We start from the raw sequence: 22,741 nt of genomic DNA, 5'->3' as shown, positions 1-22,741 counted from the left end.
TTTGGATATAGTCACAAAAAAAAAAACAAAAATAAGATTAAGAAAGTTTGATCATTTATCTTGGGGCTGTTTTCAATAAATATTTTAATTTGTCCACGTACATCAGTAAAATCTTTGTCTCTGCAAAGGATGTTTCATAAAATGTTGCTTTTGGGAATCTTTTGATGCTTCAGTACTACGAGGATATAGCAATTTAACCATTTATAAAAATGTTCAAGATACAACTATATCTTGTACTTGTGCTTGCTTACACCAATTTATTACAATTCATACAGTAATACACCAAAAATAATTCTATAAAACTGAGAGTTACTGACATTTTTCCGTACAAAACTATATTTTTTATCTATGAAAGTATAATCCAAATTCAAATAAAACATATTTAATAATTAAGGTGGTATTGTTATAAAGCTTGAAAAAAAAATTGGTCTATTTAAATGTAAAACAATATTTTAAAATAATTTTTGTTTGCAATGCAAAAATCAATATAAATCTTGTGACGCGCGGTGTTCAACTTTAGTCAGCGCCAAGCGCTTATCGAGGGAGGACGTATCGCTCGCTGTTGCGCCGCGCAAACTCGCCGGAGCTCGAAAAATATAGCGCAACCTGCGCAACGAACTCGTTTTGATACTAGTGAGTTTTTATTTTATTTATTAGTTATAATGATCTGATTGAAATGTAATATACACAAGTATTAACCCATGATATTCTAATGCGAAAATGTTATAGATTGGGTTCTCTTTTTTTGATGTTGGTTATATAGAAATATGTACGTAAATGTCATCGTCGTTTCGCTGTTGCATAATAATATTATTGGATATCTTTGATTCTTGCAGGATAATGAAAGCATATTTAATTCAGATTATCAGACTCAATCGGATACCAGTACAAATAATATGGTAAGTATTTTTTGTCACTCGCAACAGACATATTTGTTTTAATAAACTATTTACATTCCTAGTTTTTATTGTTGCAGGAAAATGAAGATACAATACATGGAAGACGTTTTTTTATAAATCAATTACTTATACCTAATTGATAAACATGGTGAAAAGTTTGGTTGTCGATTAAATAATTTAAAAATTGTAAACGATTATTTGTTTATTGTAACTCAATCGAGCTATTCTAGGTTATAAAATTCATCGGTACAAATAATATTTCATAAACTATAAAACCAATAAACTATTTCGAAAATAAAAGTGGCAAAGTCTCAAGTTTGTTTGTGCCGCGTGGCGGTCCGCAGGTGTGCGTTGCGTATTTCACTAGACGCACACGCGCGCAAGTGCTGCCGGCTATCGTCTAATTTACCTAAACCTGAGCGATTCGATTTTGTAATAGCGCTCTTAATGGAAAAGCAAAGGCTCTTTTCTGATTTTTAACTATGTTTTCACATATTTGTAAATTTTAACGAACGAAGTCGCTGGCAGCTGCTAGTTCGTTATAAGCAGTTTATGTTCAAAGGCTTGAAGCGTGTACCTTCAGTTTCAATACACGTGTGCACCATATAATAATTTATATGGCAGAAGGTTTATTTTAAACCTACCTTTTGCAAATAAATATTATGAATATGACTATGAGGAAGAAATATCTAAAGATATATAGCAGCTTTATAGTAGAAACTAGCTGTAAACCTGTGGTATTTCCCAGTATAAAAATTACCTAGATAATGTTGTCCTGATGTTAAAGCTGTGTTACTGTAAGGTTTCATCAATATTCGTTATATATGTAGTTTTCGCAAACACATTCGTCTATCCACGCTACCAAAATATTGTCGATTTTATATCAGACGCATATTCATACTTTTAGTCAATCTATACTTTAACTTTTATAAGTTTATATAAATCAGTATGGAGGTGAATAGTAGTGTAACGATCAGATATCTGGATGACAGAAACTATCGGCTGATTAAAAGTTCTCAGTGTGCGGGCTTTCTTGTGGTACTGATAACCAGACATTTTATTCAAATATAAATGACGGTTTTCAGACTTTTTGTAGACTTGCGAATTCAAAGACTGGACAAATTAAACCTTCTGTTTTTCCCTTAAACATAGTTTAAAACATAGAAGTTTCGTCACACGCCCGAATATTACATTACGGTGCGTTCGCCCAGAATCTAAAGTGTTTATAATTTGAACTTAGTTAGATTTTAAGTTGTTTGTGAACTTAACTTGTTTATTGAGGCGCAAGTTTTGAGCATGTTTGATCGAGTTTACCTATATAAATATGTATCTTTTGTTTCTTGAGGTTTGGGTGAAGACTTTGTAATTATGTTCACGTGTGTTTTTAACGCCATGTTGTTATTTTTTACTAGTCAGTCAAGACAACGTGTTTTTTACGAGTGATCGATCGACTTCCGCTAAGAACAGTCGCGTCGCACACACTCTCGTGCTAGATTATGTTCAAGTGTAGCGCTGACGCAGCAGCCTACCGTTCATTACCTCTAGCCGTGCGCGGTCGCAGCGATGACCCAGTTACCGAAAGTGTTGCACAATTATTTGTATAAACAAAGTGTTAAGGCGAAGTTATTCTAATAATCATGGCTTCGTCATCCTCAATTAAAATCAAAACTGAAACGGAACATCTGTTGTATAAATATTATACCGAAGAAAAGTTAGAACGCGAAAAGTTGCAAAACTTAGTGAATGACCTCAAAAGTCAATTAGAACAACTACAGCATCAGCTTAAAACCATCCAGGAGCAAAAAACTTCAGACAAGAAAAATGTCACTACCGAGAAGCCAATGCCAATCGAGTATGAGACAGACGAAGAAGAACTAGCAAAGGAAACAGAGTGGGTACGACAGAAGAGCAGAAAAAAAAGGAAATTGAACTCGTCATCACTGTCCTCACCAACTCAACAAGCAGACGATCCTAGCCAGAAAACTAAAGAAGCTAAAATAAAGAAACAGCCCACACCACCACCTATAGTTGTGGAAAATGTCAAGAACTACCAAGAGTTCTACGACCTTCTTTCAACTAATGTAACGAAAGACTCTTTCGTTACGAAAATGATGAATGGAGAAAAAGTTAAAATTAACTCCTATAATGATGACTCATACAGATCCATCACCAAGCTATTGTTACAGAATAATTGCTGTTGGTACTCATATGAGAATAAACAAGATAGGCCGATCAGGGTGATGGCAAAAAACCTTCATTCTTCCTGCCTGCCAAATAGAATAATTGAAGATCTGACAGCTCAAGGATTTAAAATAGAAGATGCTGTTAACAAACTGAGTTGGAAGAGCAAAGAGCCCCTCAGTATGTTCATGCTCTCATTCCAAAAGGATGAAGACATAAAGAAAATCTATGGAATCAAATCCATACTGGGCTGTAAAGTAGATATACAGCCTTTAAAAACTTCAAAATTAATTCCACAATGCAAAAGGTGTCAAGCATATGGCCACACACAGAAATACTGTTCCAAAGAACCCCGATGTGTGAAGTGTACAGGCAAGCACCTAACCAGAGACTGCAATAAACCTGCAGAAGCAAAGCCAAAATGTGTTCACTGTGGTGAGCCCCACCCGGCTAACTATAGAGGATGCATAGTAGCTAAAGAGCTACAAAATATTAAAAATAAAAATATAAAAAAGCATGAGCCGATACCAAACTCTCAGGGTCCAAGTATAACCAAACACAAAATACCTAGTGTCACCAACCTTGTCACTAAAAGTGTTTCGTATGCACAAATGGCAAAAGGAGTCCAATCTTTGCCACAATCTCATATGAAACCTATAAACCCTAACATGGATGAAAAGATTAATACAATTATAAATCTTTTAACTACATTCGACGAAAGGCTGAAAAAACTTGAAAGCAGCACTAAAACAGCTGCCAAACAACAAAAAAGCAGTATACATGGCTAGTTTACTTAGAATTATGGCATGGAACGCAAATGGACTGCTGAAACATCAGAATGAACTTACGGCAGTCCTAAATATGGAAAGAATTGATGTGTGCCTTATATCAGAGTCACATTTCACTAAAGAATCTCATATTCAAATTAAAGGGTATAAAGTATATCATGCACTGCATCCTCATAACACACCAAGAGGTGGTAGTGCTGTCATCATAAAAGAGAATATTTTTCACTACGAAAAACTGAAACATGAAAAAGAAGAAATACAAGCAGTGGCTGTCTGTGTCAAAACAAAATTCTGTCTTGTCACCATCTCAGCCATATACTGTCCACCTAGATACTCACTAAAAACAGATCAGTACATGTCTTTTCTTAACTGTCTTGGAAACAGATTCATATTGGGAGGTGACTTTAATGCTAAAAATACATTTTGGGGATCTCGACTGACAACGACCAAAGGAAGAGAGCTACTGTGCGCAATTGAAGAAACACAAGGTAAAACTTTATCAACAGGCAAGCCCACTTATTGGCCTACTGATACAAAAAAGATTCCTGATCTTATAGACTTTTTTATATATAAAAATATATCACCTAGTCTTCTTCGCATTGAAGAAGGTTATGATATGAGTTCAGACCACTCACCTATATTACTTACTCTAAGTGAGACTATCTTGCTGAAAGAATACAACCCCACATTGGTAAACAAGAACACTGATTGGGAAAGCTTTAAAATAGATTTGGAGTCTATGATAGATTTAAGAGTCCCACTCAAGAAACCAGAAGATCTGGACTGGGATATCAGTGAGTTTATAACACAAATACAACAATGCGCCTGGAAAAACACGCCCACCTTTAAAATAAAAAACAGAATTACCTACTATCCAGCAGAAATCACAAAACTTATAGCTGAAAAGAGGCGACAGAGACGAATATGGCATCAGACAAGATATCCACAAGATAAAAGAATTCTGAACAACCTTACAAAACAACTAAGTGAAGCAATTCAGAATTACAAAGACGAATCAATGAGTAGTTATCTACAACAACTAACCAGCCATCGCACGACAGATTACTCTCTGTGGAAATCTATAAAAAGCTTAAAAAAGCCAATTCTGCATATTCCCCCTATCAAAGATATTAACGAGCGGTGGGCAATAAGCAACGAGCAAAAAGCTATAAGGTTTGCAAAACATCTAGAACTCATTTTTGAGCCAAATGAAGAGCATGAAGATAGCGACTTATTAAATGAAACATCAAATAATGATGAGCAAGAAATAAAATTCGGAACACCTAGAGAAGTGTACAACGAAATCAAGCGCCTTAGACTAAAGAAATCACCTGGTTACGATCTTATTACTGCAGAAGTTCTTAAAAACCTCCCACGTAAAGCCATCGTAAAAGTTACGACTCATATCAATGCAACGTTCAGACTTAAGTACGTACCTGATCAGTGGAAAGTTGCCGAAGTTATAATGATACCAAAACCTGGTAAACCACCTCACGAAACAACATCGTATAGGCCGATCTCACTGCTACCGATAATGTCAAAATTATTTGAAAAGCTTCTTTTAAAAAGACTAAAACCCATCATAGAAGAAAGAAATTTGATCCCTGACCACCAATTTGGTTTTAGGGAAAAACATTCGACTATAGATCAAGTACACAGGATTACCAACATTATTGAAAAGGCTCTAGAAGAAAAAAAAGTTTGCTCAACGATCTTCCTGGATGTAGCGCAAGCATTCGACAAGGTATGGCACAAAGGCCTTATTTACAAATTAAAAAACATGCTCCCTAAGCAATTTGCTGACATCTTAGAGTCTTATCTATCACAGCGTATGTTTAGAGTAAGACATGATGATGCATATTCAGGACTCAAACCGATAAAAGCTGGAGTACCGCAAGGAAGCGTCCTAGGTCCCGTCTTGTACTTATTGTACACTTGCGATATTCCTGAATTAGAAAACAATACCATTGCCACATTTGCAGACGACACAGCTATTATGGCCACAGGTGCCACTCAAGAAGAAGCAGTGGAAAAGTTCAAACAGCCGTCAATATCATTTTGACTGGACAAAAAAATGGCGTGTGAAACTAAATGAATCAAAATCTGTTCACATAGACTTCACAAACAAAAGGACAAATTACCACCCGGTAAACATAAATGGCCATGTAATACTATACGAAAATACAGCCAAATACCTAGGCATGACATTAGACGTAAAGCTTCGCTGGAAAGCTCATGTCAAAAAGAAACGCGACGAGCTAGATCTTCGCTACAAGTCGATGTACTGGCTGATAGGAAAAAAATCTTCGCTGTCAGTGCACAACAAAGTTCTTTTATATAAACAAGTCCTCATGCCTGTATGGACTTATGGTATTCAGCTTTGGGGCTGTACCAAACAAAGCAATATCAAAATTATACAGCGTTTTCAAAACAAAGTACTCAGAGGAATCGTCAATGCGCCCTGGTACATTCGAAATGACGACCTTCATCGGGACCTCAAAGTAGACCTCGTCATAGATATAATTAAAAAATATGCAGAAGCCCATGAACGAAGGCTTCACCACCATGTGAACATCGAGGCTATCCAGCTCCTCGACAACACGGACATAGTGAGAAGGCTAAAAAGGACAAAACCTTTTGAGTTAACATAGTGAAGTGTTAGTGTAAAGTAGTGAGTGCTACTCGCAAAGAACACAATAACAAAGTGCCTTCCCCTTAATAGAGACAATAAGAAAAGTGTTAATGGACACATTCTTAGTTATACTTTCTTAGCAAATTAAGACAAAATTGAATTACTTATTAGCATTAAAGCTAGATTGTAATTTTTTATGATGTTACCGTATGAGGTCACATCATATAAACAAAAAAAAAAAAAGTCAAGACAATTCAATCAGTCTCAGTACTCTGTGGATTAAAAAAAAAAATTCAGCCTTAAATAGGCCATTTATGTACCTATTTAGGAAGGCTACTTTTATTTGGATACTCGATATATTCAATATATGTATAATTATTATGCAGGGATAAAAAATTCTGTGATTGTATCAATCAAGTTTTGGTGCCACTAAATCGAATTACGATTCACTGTACTGTGTGTAAATATAAAAGTAAGTTAATTTGATTTCTTAAACAACCAAATTGTGCGGGACGGACGTAGCTCAGAAGCAGGTACTATGGGGTGGCTTCGAGACGTTGACGCCCCGTCGGTCGTTGGTTCTTGGACGTCTGGGCGAGTGGACTGTATTTACGATGTGGCGAGAAACAGGAACTTCAGAAACAAGAATACGTTTAGACGGGTTTTAGACTTTCTGCTACTATAGGTTCAGGGATGCCGGTGAAATAATAAGTCTTCATATATTTTTCAGGAGTCTTGAAGGGACGAGCTTCGACGCACTTACCATACTATAATTACACTATTTACTTTTCACTATTTACTTGTTATACTATCAAAAAATCCATACCGATGACTACGATTTGTACGGCGGCGCTTGCGCACCGAATGAGCTCGAAACTTTACCGTGACGAGCACCTCGATTTCTCGTCCCTCCGACCAACTCAGTTTTATTGACCTTTCAATTTAACAGCCGTATTACAAACAATTGGTACATGATATCATTGCAGGACACATAGCGTCAGACGCCCCATGAAGTGCGCTACTGAACTATACCACACACACCCTGCATACCTTCAGGGCTGAAATACTATAACCGAATATCTATAAAAAACTATGTGAAATCGGCCCTTAGGTGAAGACTATCTTGAGATAAAAAACAAACTATGGGGGTTATCTCAATACGAAAGGTAGTGTGTGTTAGGGCATTTCATGGGCTATCTGGCGATAGTAATCCTAACAATGTGACCTAAGCCCTAGTATTGTTAATTTGCATGTGAAATGAAAGTCAAAGCACAGACATTATTTATTGTTCTATAACTTAAACTATTAACAATATTTCTATAAATTAAGTCATTTTTTATACAATGAGACCTAGGCTTTCAGTTAAACACTATTTCACTAATGAAAGTCTAGGATTTTTGCTATCGAGAAATGTTTACATGGGTAAATCAGGCCTTAAATGGCAGAACTATTAGGTTTATTATACATAATTAGGTAGGTTAAGGTTACCGCTACAAAACTATTACAATTTGGTATCAAAAAACACTATAATTTACAAATTAAAGCACTATCAAAATCTGAACACAATTCTATAACAATTTAGAAGGAGGGTGCACGTGAAAAACATACCTTGGCGCGGCTCACGGCACTTTTTGCTCATTACCCTCATCACAAAATTGTTAGAGTATAAATAGTAACGCGCATACACGAACACTCAGGCATTATGATTTTGCACTCGCGGCGCACGGATGCGTCTGTCGCGAACATCTCTCCCGCCGTGCGGCAGAGCGTAGGCACTATCACTTTCACTTTCACTATCACTATTTAGTCTATTAAACGATGAATGATGACACGATGACACGATGTAGGGACTCGAAGCGCTGACCCGTAGCGATGACCCGCAGCGATGACTCGTGGCTCTGGCTCGCAGCGATGCCGCATCTCCGGTGAGCGACGACGCGGTGATAGCGCGAGGGCGCCGCGACGCCGGTGATGCCGCACTGCCCGGTTACTTAGGCAGCGGCACGAGTTTCTTCGTCGGACGCTTTAGTATGCCACCTGCGGTGCGCACGTCAGCGGTCCGAACTTCACCATCAGCGCCCGGGTAGACGGCCACAACCCGGCCTCGCGGCCAAGTGTTGCGAGGCAGGTTGCCGTCGGCGATGAGGACGGGGTCGCCCAGCAGCAGCGCGGGGCCGCGGGCGTGCGGCTCCCGCCGGTATTGCAGCTCGGGCAGGTACTCGCGCACCCAGCGGCGCCAGAACATGTCGGCGAGTATCTGGGCGCGCCGCCAGTGCTTCTTGCTGTCGATGTCTCGCTCGTCGAACGTGCCGGGGCTCGGCAGGCGTGCCGAGCCGCCCAGCAGGAAATGGTTCGGTGTGATGGACTCGTCGTCGTCGCCGCTCACAGATACGTGAGTGAGCGGCCGGCTGTTGACGACGTACTCGACCTCGCAGAGCAGCGTCGCGAGGACCTCCTCGCGTGGGTGGCGCTCGTGCAGCGTGGCGCCTAGCGCGGTCTTAACGCACCGCACTAAGCGCTCCCAGGCGCCTCCCATGAAAGGCGCGGAAGGCGTGATGAAGCGCCAGGCGATGCCGCGTCGGCTGGCCTTCTCCTGCCAGGCCTCACGCAGCTCACGGTCAGCACCGTGCATGTTGGTGCCGTTGTCGGAGTAGATTTCGGTGGGACAGCCGCGTCGCGCTGCGAACCTGCGCAGCGCCAACACAGCTGAGTCCGCGCTGAGGCTGTGCGCGATCTCGAGGTGAACTGCCCTCGTTGTGAGACACGTGAACAGCGCCACGTATCGCTTGTGATGCTGACGACCGACGGTGACTGACAGCGGGCCGAAATAATCAAGCCCGGTGTATGTGAACGGCCTGCGGTGATGAGCTAGGCGTGTCTTCGGGTGGTCGCCGGTTGCCGGCGTCGGCGCACGCGCGCGACGTATGCGGCAGTGCAGGCAGCGCGCGATAACTTGCTTGACTGTCGGGCGCAGGCGCACAATCCAGTAGTGCTGTCTGACCTCATTCACGACGAGCTCGGTGCCGCTGTGTTGTAGGCTACGGTGTGTCCAATCTATATATAGCTGTGTAATACGGTGATCGCCGTCTAACACAGGTGGACTCTTCACGCTTTTAGCGACTTTGTATACAGCAGCTATGCGGCTTCGCAGTACTATAACTCCGTCGTTTAGTTCTATGCGCAGCGGGTACAGTCGGCTACTACTTGCGACTGTTTTGTTGCTCTCGAGACTGGCTATTTCTTGTTTAAAGGCTTCTTGTTGCACCACACGAACTAACAGCTTCTCTGCTCTTTGAATGTATGTCGCGTCCAATATAATAAACTTGCGTGTGTATATTTGGGCGCGCGCAGCTTCGGCGGGCGCGCGGGGCGCTCGCACCGCTCTCGACCAATCAGGATCGTTTTCCTTATTTTTCTTTGTTCGCTTGTAGAACGTTTTTTCTGTATGTTGTTTTTTACACAACGATATAAACTGTAGTACTCTGGCTGTGGCGCGCAGCAATCGCTCCCACCTTGAAAATCGAGCGGGGTCGGGAACGACGTCTATGAGGTTTGCTGCGCCCGCTTGTATGAGCGTGACTGTTTTCTCCTCGCCTGTCGGTTGACTGTCAGCTGGTGACTCGGTCGGCCATGTCGATGGGTCGTCGTAGAGGAACTTAGGGCCGCAGTACCACTCGTGGTCGGTATGAAAGTGCGTCGGGACGTCGCGGGTGGCGGCGTCGGCTATGTTGCTTTTTGTAGGCACCCAGCGCCACTCTTCGACTCTGCTATTTTCCTCTATGGCGGCCAAGCGATGTGCGACGAATGGCTTGTACGATCTGGCTCCTTTCCTTATCCATGTCAGAACGGTTCTGCTGTCACTCCAGTAGGTCACGGAGGCGGGCTTGACGTTGTGTTCATATATCATTGCGGCTGCGACGCGCGTCCCCATCACCGCGGCTTGCAGCTCGAGGCGCGGTATTGACAGCAGCTTCAGCGGCGCCACCTTCGCCTTCGCCATGACGAGGCTGACGTGCACGTTGTTGTCACGGGTCGTTGACCTCCAGTACACCGCTGTAGCGTAGGCCTTCTCACTGGCGTCGGTGAACACGTGTACTTGTATTTCTGTAGCCTCGCTGTACCCAGGATAACAGCGCGGTATGTTTACGTTCTTCAGCTGTTCGAGATGACTTATCCACGCCCTCCACTGGCTTGATAGTTCTTCATCGAGAGGTTGATCCCAGTCGACTCCCCGCCTCCAGGCTTCTTGTAGTATTTGTTTCGCCCTGATTGTTATAGGTGAGGCGAGGCCCAGCGGGTCGTATAGCGACATAACTATCTTGAGCGCCTCTCTTGGTGGGCGTTTCCTTGTCGAGCAGGCCAGTAGGTAGGCGCGCGAGTTTTAAGTTGAAGCTCAGCTCGTCCGTGTGCGGCTTCCATATCACGCCGAGTACTTTCTCTGTTTTCTATATTTCCAAGATTAACAATCTGTGTTGTTTCTTGGCCCGGTACCAATTCACGCAGCACTTCTTCGCTGTTGGATACCCATTTCGTTAGGTCGAAGCGCGCTTTACTATGTATTTCTTGTACTATCTTGATTGTGCGCGTCGCCTCTTCTGTACTTCTGAAGCTATCCAGGTAATCGTCCATGTAATGATTCTTGACTATTGCTTCTACTGCTTCTGGGTGTTCGTTCGCATGGCGTTTAGCATTCCAGTTCTTAGCGAATATTGCTGTACACGGTGAACTTGCTGCGCCGAATATTATTGACGTCATTCGGTACTCTTCCGGCGCCCCCTCCCGCCGCTCTCCTCGCCACAGATATCGGAGAGCGTCTCTGTCTTCTGGCTTTACTTTCACCTGCATAAACATTTCAGTGATATCTCCGGAGACGGCGACGCGGTGACGTCGGAATCGCATCATCACGCCGGGCAGCGACTGCAGCAAGTCCGGACCCGTGAGCAGGTAGTCGTTCAGTGACATCCCTCTTGTCTTCGCTGCTGCGTCGTGAACTATACGAAGCTTCTCCGGTTTCATAGGGTTGAAGACGTCGAAGTGCGGCAGGTACCACGTTCTTCCCGGTGTACGTTCAAGGGGCGCTTTCTCTGCGTAGCCCTTTTCTATTAGTGAATCCATCTGCGCCATATATCTAGTCTTCAGAGCAGGATTCTTGTCGAGTTTTTTCTCTATTGATACTAGGGCTTTCAAATACCGGATTTTTTCAATTCCGGTATCAATACCGGTATTAGAAATTTCAATACCGTGATCACGTGATCACGGTATTGTCGGTCATGCCAATATTGCAATACTCCAGATATTAAAAGTCGTCGCACCTTTATGCGTCTTCGAAGTGCTTTTGCAAGATTTTGGCTTAAGTCATTAGCTTGACCATCTAACTTCGTCAGCATAAATTTTAGCCCAATATCCGCTTTTAGTAAATTGGCATCCCGTTCACAAATATCTAATACTTTGACTACAGAAAGGCTGTTGTAAATATTTTTTAATATTGTCAAATCGAATTCTTCTAATTCGAAATCGGAGTTTAATTTTAGATCGATTAAAACTTTTAAAACACAATCCTTTAGTTTCAAAAAGCGTCCAATCATAGCCCCGACACTATGACTAAAAATGAGATTGACTTCATCATGACGAACAAGAAGCACATAGTCAGAGACGTCTCCGTGATCAATAGGTTTAATACCGGCAGCGATCACCGACTTGTCCGAGGCTCTTTGAATATCAACTTCAAGGCCGAATGTTTCCGTCTAACGAAGGCCAGGCTCCGACCAACACTGCTCCAAACCATTTCAGGATCTGAAACGTTCCAGTCAAATTTGGAGAACCGATTTGCCGCAGTGGAAACCACAACAGACGTTAACCAGAACCATGAATATGTGGTTCGGATCCTCAGGGAGGAAGGTTCGAGATTCCGTAATATGCAGCGTAAGGGCAAGAAATCAAAGCTTTCGGAAGAGACATAAGGGCTTATGAAGAAACAACGCGAAAACCCGCCTGTCATTTGTCAGCGAAGCGGGCTCTAAACCAAGAGATCAACAAGCACGTACGACGCGACCTCCGATGCTCCAATACTCTTGTCATTGAAAGAGCAATTGAGCTGAATCGGGGTGTTCGTACAATCTCTTGGAAGAAGTCACTTGACGAAGCTGACCACAACAAGTGGAGAAGTCATTTCTTCGGTGCCGGCAGTCCTTTCGGAAGTTTAAAACTTCCATGGCCGGTTATACGTATCGCATGTATCTTGACCTGATCCCGGAAATGAGGATTCTAGAGCCACATTAACACGCCATTTCACCGAAGACATGCCAGAAGTCAGCAGTGGCGAAATCGAGATCGCTCTGAGACAGCTCAAAAATGGAGAAGCCCCTGGCGAGGATGGCATTACAACAGAGCTATTAAAAGCAAGAGGTAAGCCCGTACTGGGGGAGCTCCAGAAGCTTTTTAACGCCGTCCTGTTTGAAGGGAGAACTCCAAAGGCGTGGAGTAGGAGTGTTGTCGTCCTGTTCTTCAAAAAGGGAAACAAAACCCTGCTGAATACATCTTACGAGTACGTAGTTATTTATCTTATTTAATAAAACTTCCTGCTACTTATTACAACAAACCACAATAATTAAAATCATACAAAGGTTGTAATACCGTAATCACGGTATTGGCTCGTCAATACCGGTATTGAAAAAAGACCAAAATATATCCGTGATCACGGTATTACGGGATCCCGTAATGCCGGTATTGAAAGCCCTAATTGATACGAGTCTATTCATCGCAGTCGCGTAGCTGTCCGGCATCTGTATCTCGTCACTCCTCCATAGCAACGCAGTCTGAAGACGTCCATCTTCCAGCTGTACTATACTGCGTTGTAATATATCTTCCGCCCTCTTCTCCGGGTCAGAAGCTGGTCGGCACGGGTTGATGATGAGTGACTCGAGTGCGAAGTATTCACGAAGTTGCTTGTCTATGCTTTCCTCGGCGCCGTTCAGCTGATTGACGTAGTGCACCTGCTGTCCCAGAATCCTAGTGCGGGCACCGTGCAGCACCCAGCCCAAGGGAGTTAACGATGCTATCGGCTGATGCTGGGGCCCTCTTCTGATGTCTGTTGCTAGGAGCAGATGCCAGTTGTCTTGCCCGATGATAATCTTCGGCGTCCCTGCGTTGTACGTCAGCTGATCTGCCAGGTCGAACAGGTGCTTGCAGTCAGCGATGTCATCCTTGCTGATTGACTGCGGCGACAGGTGCAGGCGTGGTATGGTGCGCGCCCTGAAGGGTATCTTCTTCCTATGGCAGGTCGATAGCGTGAGGTCAACTCTCTCGACGTGGGCGTGTCGATAGTCACGTCGCTGATGGCGCCTATTTTCATCGGCTCGACTGGTCCCTCTGCACCGATCATGTCTGCCAGCTCTTCGTCAATCAGTGACACGGTTGAGCCGTCATCCAGCAGTGCGTAGGTGCGCACTTCTCCCGCCGGTCCGGACAGTTGCACCGGAACGATTTTCAGGAACGCTTGATTTGTGTGGTTGCGTGAACTTGCGACTATTTCTTGCGCTTCTTGTGCAACTTCAGTAGCGCTCGCCTTCTTCTTGTAGTGAAGCAGATGATGGTGTGATGCTGTGCAGCCCTCGATTCCACATCTCTTCTTCTGACATCTGTGTCCGTGCTGACGATGGCGGAGGCAGCGGAAGCACAGGTTGTGCTGCTTGGCTAGTTCCCACTTCTTGTCCGCAGAAGCCTTCACGAACTTGTGGCAGTCTAGCGATCGGTGACCATCCATCTCGCAGATGCGGCACTTCGATGCGGGCTTCTTGTCTATAGTGGTGTGTGTTCTCTGCGTCACACGTCTAAGTCCAGTAGCTTCACTGATGTTTTCAGGCGGTGCAAACGCGCTGCAGTAGCGAGCTTGTTCGGTGATGAAGTCGCTGAAGAGACCCAAGTCCGGCGTCGACTGGTACTTCTCAGTATATGTCTTGTACCACTGTACACGTAGCGAGTTCGGCAGCTTCTCTGTGAGGATGCGCATAAGCTCGGCGTTCATGAGGTAGTGTTCCTTTTTCAGCGCTCGCAGTGTGACGATGCCACTTCGTACACGGCTGGCGAAAGTGCAGATGTCCTTCGGTGCTTCTCCGCAGCGTGGCAGCCCGCGCAGTCTGTCTGTCTCCGCTTGCGCTATTGAGTCGGGGCGGCCAAACTGAAGCTCCAACTCCTTCATGATGTCATCTGGCCTGGCGTTGCCGATGAGCTCGGAACTAACTGTATCAAGCGCTCTTCCTCGCAGACTTCTTCTTAGCCTCGCCGTATTTTCCACATCGTTGAAATATGGTCGCGTTGTCTCATAGATGGCGCGGAACGATAGCCATTCTGTATGCAATCCACTAAAGTTCGGCAGCGTCATGATGACTTTCGATGCAGCAGGGTTGTGGTACACCGGTTTCTCTTCGCTTCTATTGCCGGCTAGCGATGCGATGGCGGAGGTGAGCTCCGTGATAAACGGACGGAGCCCTTCACCCCCTGCAGTGTCTTCAACTGGTTTCTTCATTGATGGAAGGGCTTCAGTATCGATGGTCTTCGAGGGGGGGGGCTCTGGTTTGTCCAGGGTACCCGGCAGTCTATGTCCTCCCTCGGCGGCGGCGTCTCTTCCAGGAGCAGTACTTATTCCACGCAGGACCGGATTCACTATAACCGCGGAGGGGGGGGGCTCGGGCAGGTCCAGGGTACCTGGTGGTCTATGTCCTCCCTCAGCGGCGGCGTCCTGCGGGTCTGGTTCCGGAGCTTCCTCCAACCAGGAACGGATGTACTCTTCATTGGAATTTCTATCGTCCATATAATCGTCGTCCGATTCTTCCTCGGCCCTCTGAAGTGCTATTTGCGCTAGCTCCAACTTAATCTTCAATAAGTCTTCACGCGCATTTCTAATTTTTCTATTTGATGCCGTCGATCTGTGCGACGGTGCCTTAAGTTCGGTACGGGCGTCAACCCGGGTAGTCAACGGTACAGCTCGGTTGTATGTCTTGTCGCAAGCCTTCAGTGTTCCTCCTGAACTATATTCTTCAGCACTGGTTCCAGGCGGCCTCAGTGATGACGACGCTTCAGTCTGCATCAACGACGACGGCGCTGGTCGCTCTTCACCCCTCGCGGGGTAGGGGGCGCGGTCGGTCTTCACTTGCGGGGCAGGGGCAGGGCGGCGCCTCACTTCCCTCTCAGCTGCGGGGCACGGTAGTCTTCACCCCTCGGGGAGGGGGCTGCTCACCCCTCGGTGGTGGTTGGAGAGAACGGCGGCTGGTCGTGCACGATGGGGGGTGTGCGGCGGCCCGGTCTGGCGTCGATGATCCAGGCTTGAGCGGCTCTTCCTTGCGATCTTGTCACAGGCATACTCGCTGTTTACAACTCTTCAGTATCTTCAGCTGAAGTTCCTGGCTCGCTTCCCAGGCGATCCGGGTCGCAAGGACCAAACGGATGTGCGGGACGGACGTAGCTCAGAAGCAGGTACTATGGGGTGGCTTCGAGACGTTGACGCCCCGTCGGTCGCTGGTTCTTGGACGTCTGGGCGAGTGGACTGTATTTACGATGTGGCGAGAAACAGGAACTTCAGAAACAAGAATACGTTTAGACGGGTTTTAGACTTTCTGCTACTATAGGTTCAGGGATGCCGGTGAAATAATAAGTCTTCATATATTTTTCAGGAGTCTTGAAGGGACGAGCTTCGACGCACTTACCATACTATAATTACACTATTTACTTTTCACTATTTACTTGTTATACTATCAAAAAATCCATACCGATGACTACGATTTGTACGGCGGCGCTTGCGCACCGAATGAGCTCGAAACTTTACCGTGACGAGCACCTCGATTTCTCGTCCCTCCGACCAACTCAGTTTTATTGACCTTTCAATTTAACAGCCGTATTACAAACAATTGGTACATGATATCATTGCAGGACACATAGCGTCAGACGCCCCATGAAGTGCGCTACTGAACTATACCACACACACCCTGCATACCTTCAGGGCTGAAATACTATAACCGAATATCTATAAAAAACTATGTGAAATCGGCCCTTAGGTGAAGACTATCTTGAGATAAAAAACAAACTATGGGGGTTATCTCAATACGAAAGGTAGTGTGTGTTAGGGCATTTCATGGGCTATCTGGCGATAGTAATCCTAACAATGTGACCTAAGCCCTAGTATTGTTAATTTGCATGTGAAATGAAAGTCAAAGCACAGACATTATTTATTGTTCTATAACTTAAACTATTAACAATATTTCTATAAATTAAGTCATTTTTTATACAATGAGACCTAGGCTTTCAGTTAAACACTATTTCACTAATGAAAGTCTAGGATTTTTGCTATCGAGAAATGTTTACATGGGTAAATCAGGCCTTAAATGGCAGAACTATTAGGTTTATTATACATAATTAGGTAGGTTAAGGTTACCGCTACAAAACTATTACAATTTGGTATCAAAAAACACTATAATTTACAAATTAAAGCACTATCAAAATCTGAACACAATTCTATAACAATTTAGAAGGAGGGTGCACGTGAAAGACATACCTTGGCGCGGCTCACGGCACTTTTTGCTCATTACCCTCATCACAAAATTGTTAGAGTATAAATAGTAACGCGCATACACGAACACTCAGGCATTATGATTTTGCACTCGCGGCGCACGGATGCGTCTGTCGCGAACACAAATACAGTTTTAACTTTCTTTTATAACAGTTGTAAAAAAGTTTTTTTAAAAACACAATTAGAAGTTTCCACCACACCTTCTTCCAAAATCCCATTTTCAACCAAAATTTCTTGTCTATCCAACTTTTATGAATATTAAAGAAACGTGGTGGACGGACATAATCCATACTAAACGCTGTTTACCTTTTACGTAATAAAATCTGCTGAAGATTGCTTTTCATATCCCGGGAGGCGCACTTATTACTACTAAAGTAATATGAAAATTTCACGAGAAAAGCCCTTTTGTGTGCCGAGTTTGAAACTTGGTATGGATTTGTGGTGTGGTCGTAGTGGCAGCGGGGTAGGAACGGTGGTTTTGTGATTTATTTCTTGGGGAATTTATTTATTGCAAAATGGATATAGTTACAGAAATGCATCCTTATCCTAGGTATACATTACCCCGATAGGGCGCACCAAATTAACTTAAATCTAGGTACGTATGTACAATTCTGTATTAGGTATTTACATTATTTTATAATACGACAAGACATTTGTGTATACCTATAAGTAACTACGTAAGCAATTTATATAACTTACATCAATACCTTATTTGTATGATTATTTCTGATTGAAGAGCCGATATTGGCCTATAGTCAGCCCATTAGGTAGGCTGACTGTTTATTGGTAGGGTAATGGTGAATCCAATCAACGTGAATATTTAGTCGCTCTGATACTGGACGGATGCCTGATAAATTTTAATTTGCGTACTACTTATCGTTCTTCTTCTTGCGTATCTTTGAGCCGGCGCTATAAGGCACTAGTTTGATGTTGATTCGTTTTTTCCGTGTCTGTTTTTTACTCATTTCTTCTGCCAAACCCGCTGTCAGTGTGACTCTACGTCATGAAGTTCAGCACATCACAACAGAGGCTGTTGGCAGCTTTTTGTTGCACATTGTTGCTATACTTCTACTGTTTACGTCATGAGTTATTATACTTCTGAACGTGATCATCGATAGATGTCTTCTTTGTTTGAGAAGATGATGAATATTGTCGAAAACCAGCGAATATTAAGGCGAAAGATTGTTGATATTGAATGTTTGTTCCTCTTTCTCGCAAAAACTTCCAGATGAATTATGATGAAAATTGGATATATTAGAATCTCAGACAGACTACATTTTATCCATGTGTAGTCGTGTCATGTTCCATTGGGACGTCGGTGAAACCAGAGACAGAAACTAGTATTTTAACTTGAACACAGTGATGTTATATGCAGCGACATTACATACTAAATAATTTATTCGTAGCATACCAATCATGTTATAGTTGAAACTGTAATTTCGTCTAAAATCCGCGTTAATCAGAACACTATTAACACGCTAAGACAAAGTTCCAAGTGAAATTAAGAGGTCCCTCCCAAGATGGATAGTCTTACTTTCATAATAACGACAACAGTTCACAACAATATGCCTTTGTGTGATTTATGGTCCAACTAAATTATTATTAATCGAATATTCTAGAAGCACTGACTTGTAAGGCGGGTATCATATTAACGTCTGACAGTTTTGGTGAAATTTTGGCTTGGTAGGTTAATAAATAAACTTACCATACCATACCTATTATTATAAGCGTATATATACTAATTTATCTTTCACTATAAATTAAGTAATTTATGTCGTTTGAAAAGACTGAGCTAATTCATTACGTCCTCATCTATCAAATCCTTTTAGAGAGAATAACGGAAGAACGCTCTGGCATATTTACATAAATATAATTTGTTAGGCAAAGAATGTTAAAATTCAATGAAACGAACTGTAGTTCTCGCAACGTAACCTAAGAAGTAAACACAACACTTTTACTATAAATACTTATTACACAACTTTGTGTTTACGTGAGGTCTAAAAGGTGACGTCAAGCCACAAAATGTAGATCTCTCGTGGTTGCACGAAGAAACCCCTATGTATCTTCAGACGAAAAAAAACAGGGTACATACATCTTTGTGATCCCCTAATCAACAGCCACCTTGTTGTAAAATGTGATCTTAGAAATTCTCTGCTCTTGGGTTTAGACTTTAGACTATTAACTTTGTTCGATGGCGAAAGATGACGGACGACGTTTGGACTATGGTTAAAGCCTAGTACAAAAGCTGGTACTTTTTAAAGACCGCATGTTATATATTAAAGCGGTTCGAGTCTAGATTTCTCGGCTTGACGTCATCTTTTGGAACGCCCTGTCGGAGTGGGGAATGGTTGTGTGAGACCCCTCAGGTTTTCGCAGCCTTGAAGACGGATGTTCTAAGATTTTAATATTCTAGATAACTTGTATGAGACCTTTGGCTATAAATCAGACAATATGAAAAGGGTTCCGAAGTTGATAAGGGATTCTAAATATAACCAGAACGAAAAATATAATATGCGCTAAAATAATGGCGTGTCAAAAATGTTGAATGTGGGTGTCTAATGTCTATGTATATATTTTAAAGGTAATGTAAAATAAATGAGAATACCCAAAAGAAGAATCTTGGTGAAAAAAAACATCTCATGAAAATCTCGAGTATACTATATAAGTCTGAAATCAGCAACCCTCATTGAGCAAGCGTGGTGATTAACGCTCAATCCTTCTCCGTGTGAGAGGAGGCCGCAGCCCAGCAGTGGGACGATAAAAATGCTGATGATGATGATTCAAAAGAGTTCTGGAGATTTGGAACCCAAAAATAAGGAACGTGGATGGACTAAGGATAACGTTTAATGAGTAAGAATTATATTATTTCTTGACCACGCAACGGTCGACTATAATATATACCTATACATTGACTATATTATAGAAGGAAATGCCTAGAGCGTTAAGTCCACCATTTTACAAAACGTTTAAAAAGTATTAAATAAATAAATAAATCAGACATCTATTGACCTCACATTAAAATCTGCCATCACTGCATCATCATTAACATCAATCTTAACCAAAAAACCTGTAACTTAAGATTAATCCGTCCCCGTCAAAACAGAGGGAACTTAGTCAATTTGTCATAAGATCTGAGTTAACCATGTGGATGCTGTGTCAGAGACATGTTATTAAACTAACTTGCGAGTGACGGCTGCCGAAACTTGGTAGCTATTGAACTATGGTTAATATGTCTTGCTGATTTGAACTTCATTTGAAGGGGGGTTTATTAAGTGTATGGGAATAGAAGCTGCAGTATTAGACTAGTTATTTTGAGCAAACAAATAAATTTTACAAATTGTTTTGCTAGTTGCGGAGCCTTTAGTGTGCAAATGAATGATAATTAAAATACTCTTTTTAATATGAGTAAGAAAAAATAAATAAAAAATAATTCCGATAAAATAAAATGGTTGACCCTGGTCAGGTGAAACTCAAGCTTTTCTGTAAATATTATTTTGAATGTAAATAAACTTCATTGAATTAGGTACATCCGTAGGACTTTATATGCTACACCTAAAACATACATTTACCCATAATTACAAAACCCAACCTTATTTTCCCAAACCTTAAAAATACACGTGTAAGACAAACACAAAAGAAATATAATAACCAAAAGCATACAAAAATAGCTCTCAGTAAATAAACTTCTAACAAGCTAATGAAGAGCTCTCGAAATGAAACGAACACAATCAGAAGACACCAATTAAAACAAAACAATGAGAAATTAATCAAACACGAACGTTTACGAAGATTCTGAATTTTATTATTGTTTTACAAATTGAGTTGTTGTAATGTTTAAAAGGTCGGAACGAAAGATATATGCAGCCATTAAATTAACTACCTAAGAAAAGAGTGTCCTTTCTTCACTACCAATGGTTTCACTTGAAACTATTCACGACATCTAGGAATTATTTCATGCACCCGGAACTTAACTCAAAGTAACTTTCTTCGATAAATATGTTATCTGGTAGTGAAAGTTTTTGTCCAACAGGACCAGCATTCCACACGAATTCTTCAGCTTTATAATAATTTTATTGACTAGTTATCTCTGTACTAATATTATTAGTCTACAATTCTACATACATAGATCCAAAAAACTGCTTATTTACCATACCATTGCATGTCTCAAAAATGACTTTAAACTTATTCATCGCTGCATTCACCCCAAAATTACATAAAATTCTCATAATATCCATCCTCTCAAAATACACAAAATCCTCTTCAAAATAAAACTATAACTCATAAAAAATGGCCGAAATATGTTCTGTGAAGACAGCGGAGGTCGCATCCTCGATTAACTCCTATTTATTCAACCCTGACCTTTTCCACTTGAAGTATTTTCACCACCTGTCTCGTATATTCGTGATTTCCATTAAAACTTGCCGTGTGTTCAGGGATGGTTTTGTACAGTCGCGGACATTTTTGGATGAGCCACTTTATGTAATAGTCTTCAAAAAATCTGTATCTTACATTAATGAGATGAGAGAGATTAAATGATTAAAAACGAACTCCAATAATTGATCTACCTTGTGATCCTAATCCTCAGAGGTTTGATCCTTATAAGTTGTCAATTATAAATCCATACATCATCATCTTCCCAACTATGTTGGGGTCGGCTTCCAGTCTAATCGAATAGTGGTGTGGTTGGGTATCTATCCAACATGCTTAGCTCGTGTATACGTTGCGTTTATTTTATACTTTTAATGTAGAACTGTGATTTTTTCGACGGGTTACTTGAAAATTCTGACAGCTCAAACTCATTTCCTTATTTCAATAGGTCTATAAAAGTTGTTTCGAAACGTCAAGCTAGTTGCAAGGTTTCACGGAATGTGTCTCATGGAGAAGTACTCTTTTCAAAACAGAAGTGTTTATTAAGTTTACTGTTTTTATAACTGGCTCAACCATTACTGCCCCGACTGTACCAGATATGGTCGAAACTTTACTGACAGAAAAGGGTTGGGACGTAGGTCCGGCGATCCGTCACGAGTTACTATTTTTGAAGAGTAACTTTTTGTTTAAGGGCGTAGAAAGTACGAGTAGATGTGGGTTTTCGTTTTAATCTGGTTTGTTTTGAGGACTTAGTTTAACAAAGCTAAAGTTTGGTACCATATACAATAGCCATGCTATGTTAATCTACACTCTTTTGCAAAAAAAACGGGCACCTATGCGAAATCTTAGTTTTAAGGACTTTACGTGTATTTCAAAGGGTTTTATTGATTGTAGTATGTTTCTAGCATCAAGAGGGTTAGCCAAGCATGCGTGAGAGAGTATTCTAAATTTGAATTTTGTACAATTGCTAAGAAATTGGTTAAACCTTGTTTTGGGATAATTGCTGGCAGAAAGTTTCTCGGTGTTTTGAAAAGTTTTTGAAATTATTTTCAGGAAAATGATAATGCAGTTTTAATTAATGATTAATAAACTTTTTTGTTAGATCAAAACGTTTTTGAAAAACTATGCGTATTTGATAAAATTTTCACCTGCTCTAAATGGGTTATACTGATGATTGACGGCAATGTTAAGAGTTTCGGTATTTTAGTGTAAAGCGTTCTATTGTTTAGATATTGTACCCACGTGTTTTAAAATATCGCTTTTTCATAAATAAACACTATTTAGAAGAGTATCTGTACTTTGAGCTACGACA

At 41.9% G+C, this 22,741-nt stretch overlaps 3 protein-coding genes and 1 long non-coding RNA gene across 4 annotated transcripts in view; 2 read left to right on the top strand and 2 right to left on the bottom strand.

Annotated features, from left to right (window-relative positions):
• LOC110382099 (protein madd-4) overlaps positions 1–22,741 on the top strand; it is a 374,672-nt gene that overhangs the window by 15,228 nt on the left and 336,703 nt on the right. The gene's annotated exons all lie outside the window — the stretch shown is intronic.
• On the top strand, positions 427–1,348 carry LOC135118642 (uncharacterized). The gene is made up of 3 exons (XR_010277695.1): positions 427–633; positions 837–899; positions 977–1,348. It is a non-coding gene; the product is annotated as an uncharacterized LOC135118642 (long non-coding RNA).
• Positions 8,488–10,812, bottom strand: LOC135118596 (uncharacterized). The gene has a single exon (XM_064041014.1). It carries the CDS (start codon positions 10,810–10,812, stop codon positions 8,488–8,490), a length of 2,325 nt encoding a protein of 774 aa, XP_063897084.1.
• On the bottom strand, positions 10,815–15,585 carry LOC126053691 (uncharacterized). Its single transcript, XM_064041013.1, has 3 exons — positions 13,814–15,585; positions 13,207–13,769; positions 10,815–11,680 (listed from the first exon to the last, which is right to left on the bottom strand). The coding sequence occupies exons 1-3, from the start codon at positions 15,583–15,585 to the stop codon at positions 10,815–10,817; spliced, it is 3,201 nt and encodes a 1,066-aa protein (XP_063897083.1).

The sequence above is a fragment of the Helicoverpa armigera genome, chromosome 24 (genome assembly GCF_030705265.1).
Source record: "Helicoverpa armigera isolate CAAS_96S chromosome 24, ASM3070526v1, whole genome shotgun sequence".
Classification (NCBI taxonomy): Eukaryota; Metazoa; Arthropoda; class Insecta; order Lepidoptera; family Noctuidae; genus Helicoverpa; species Helicoverpa armigera.
Note: the sequence above shows the minus strand (reverse complement) of the source record. Positions and strands in the feature narration are given on the sequence as shown.

Excerpts from the sequence above, each read along its gene's own strand:
- LOC135118596 (XM_064041014.1), bottom strand. The coding sequence starts at position 10,812 with ATGTCGCTATACGACCCGCTGGGCCTCGCCTCACCTATAACAATCAGG.
- LOC126053691 (XM_064041013.1), bottom strand. The coding sequence starts at position 15,585 with ATGCAGACTGAAGCGTCGTCATCACTGAGGCCGCCTGGAACCAGTGCT. Across the intron at positions 13,770-13,813 it reads AGCGACGTGACTATCGACAC|GAAGAAGATACCCTTCAGGG; the intron begins GCCCACGTCGAG and ends GACCTGCCATAG. Across the intron at positions 11,681-13,206 it reads TACCGGCATTACGGGATCCC|CCCTAGTATCAATAGAGAAA; the intron begins GTAATACCGTGA and ends GGTATTTGAAAG.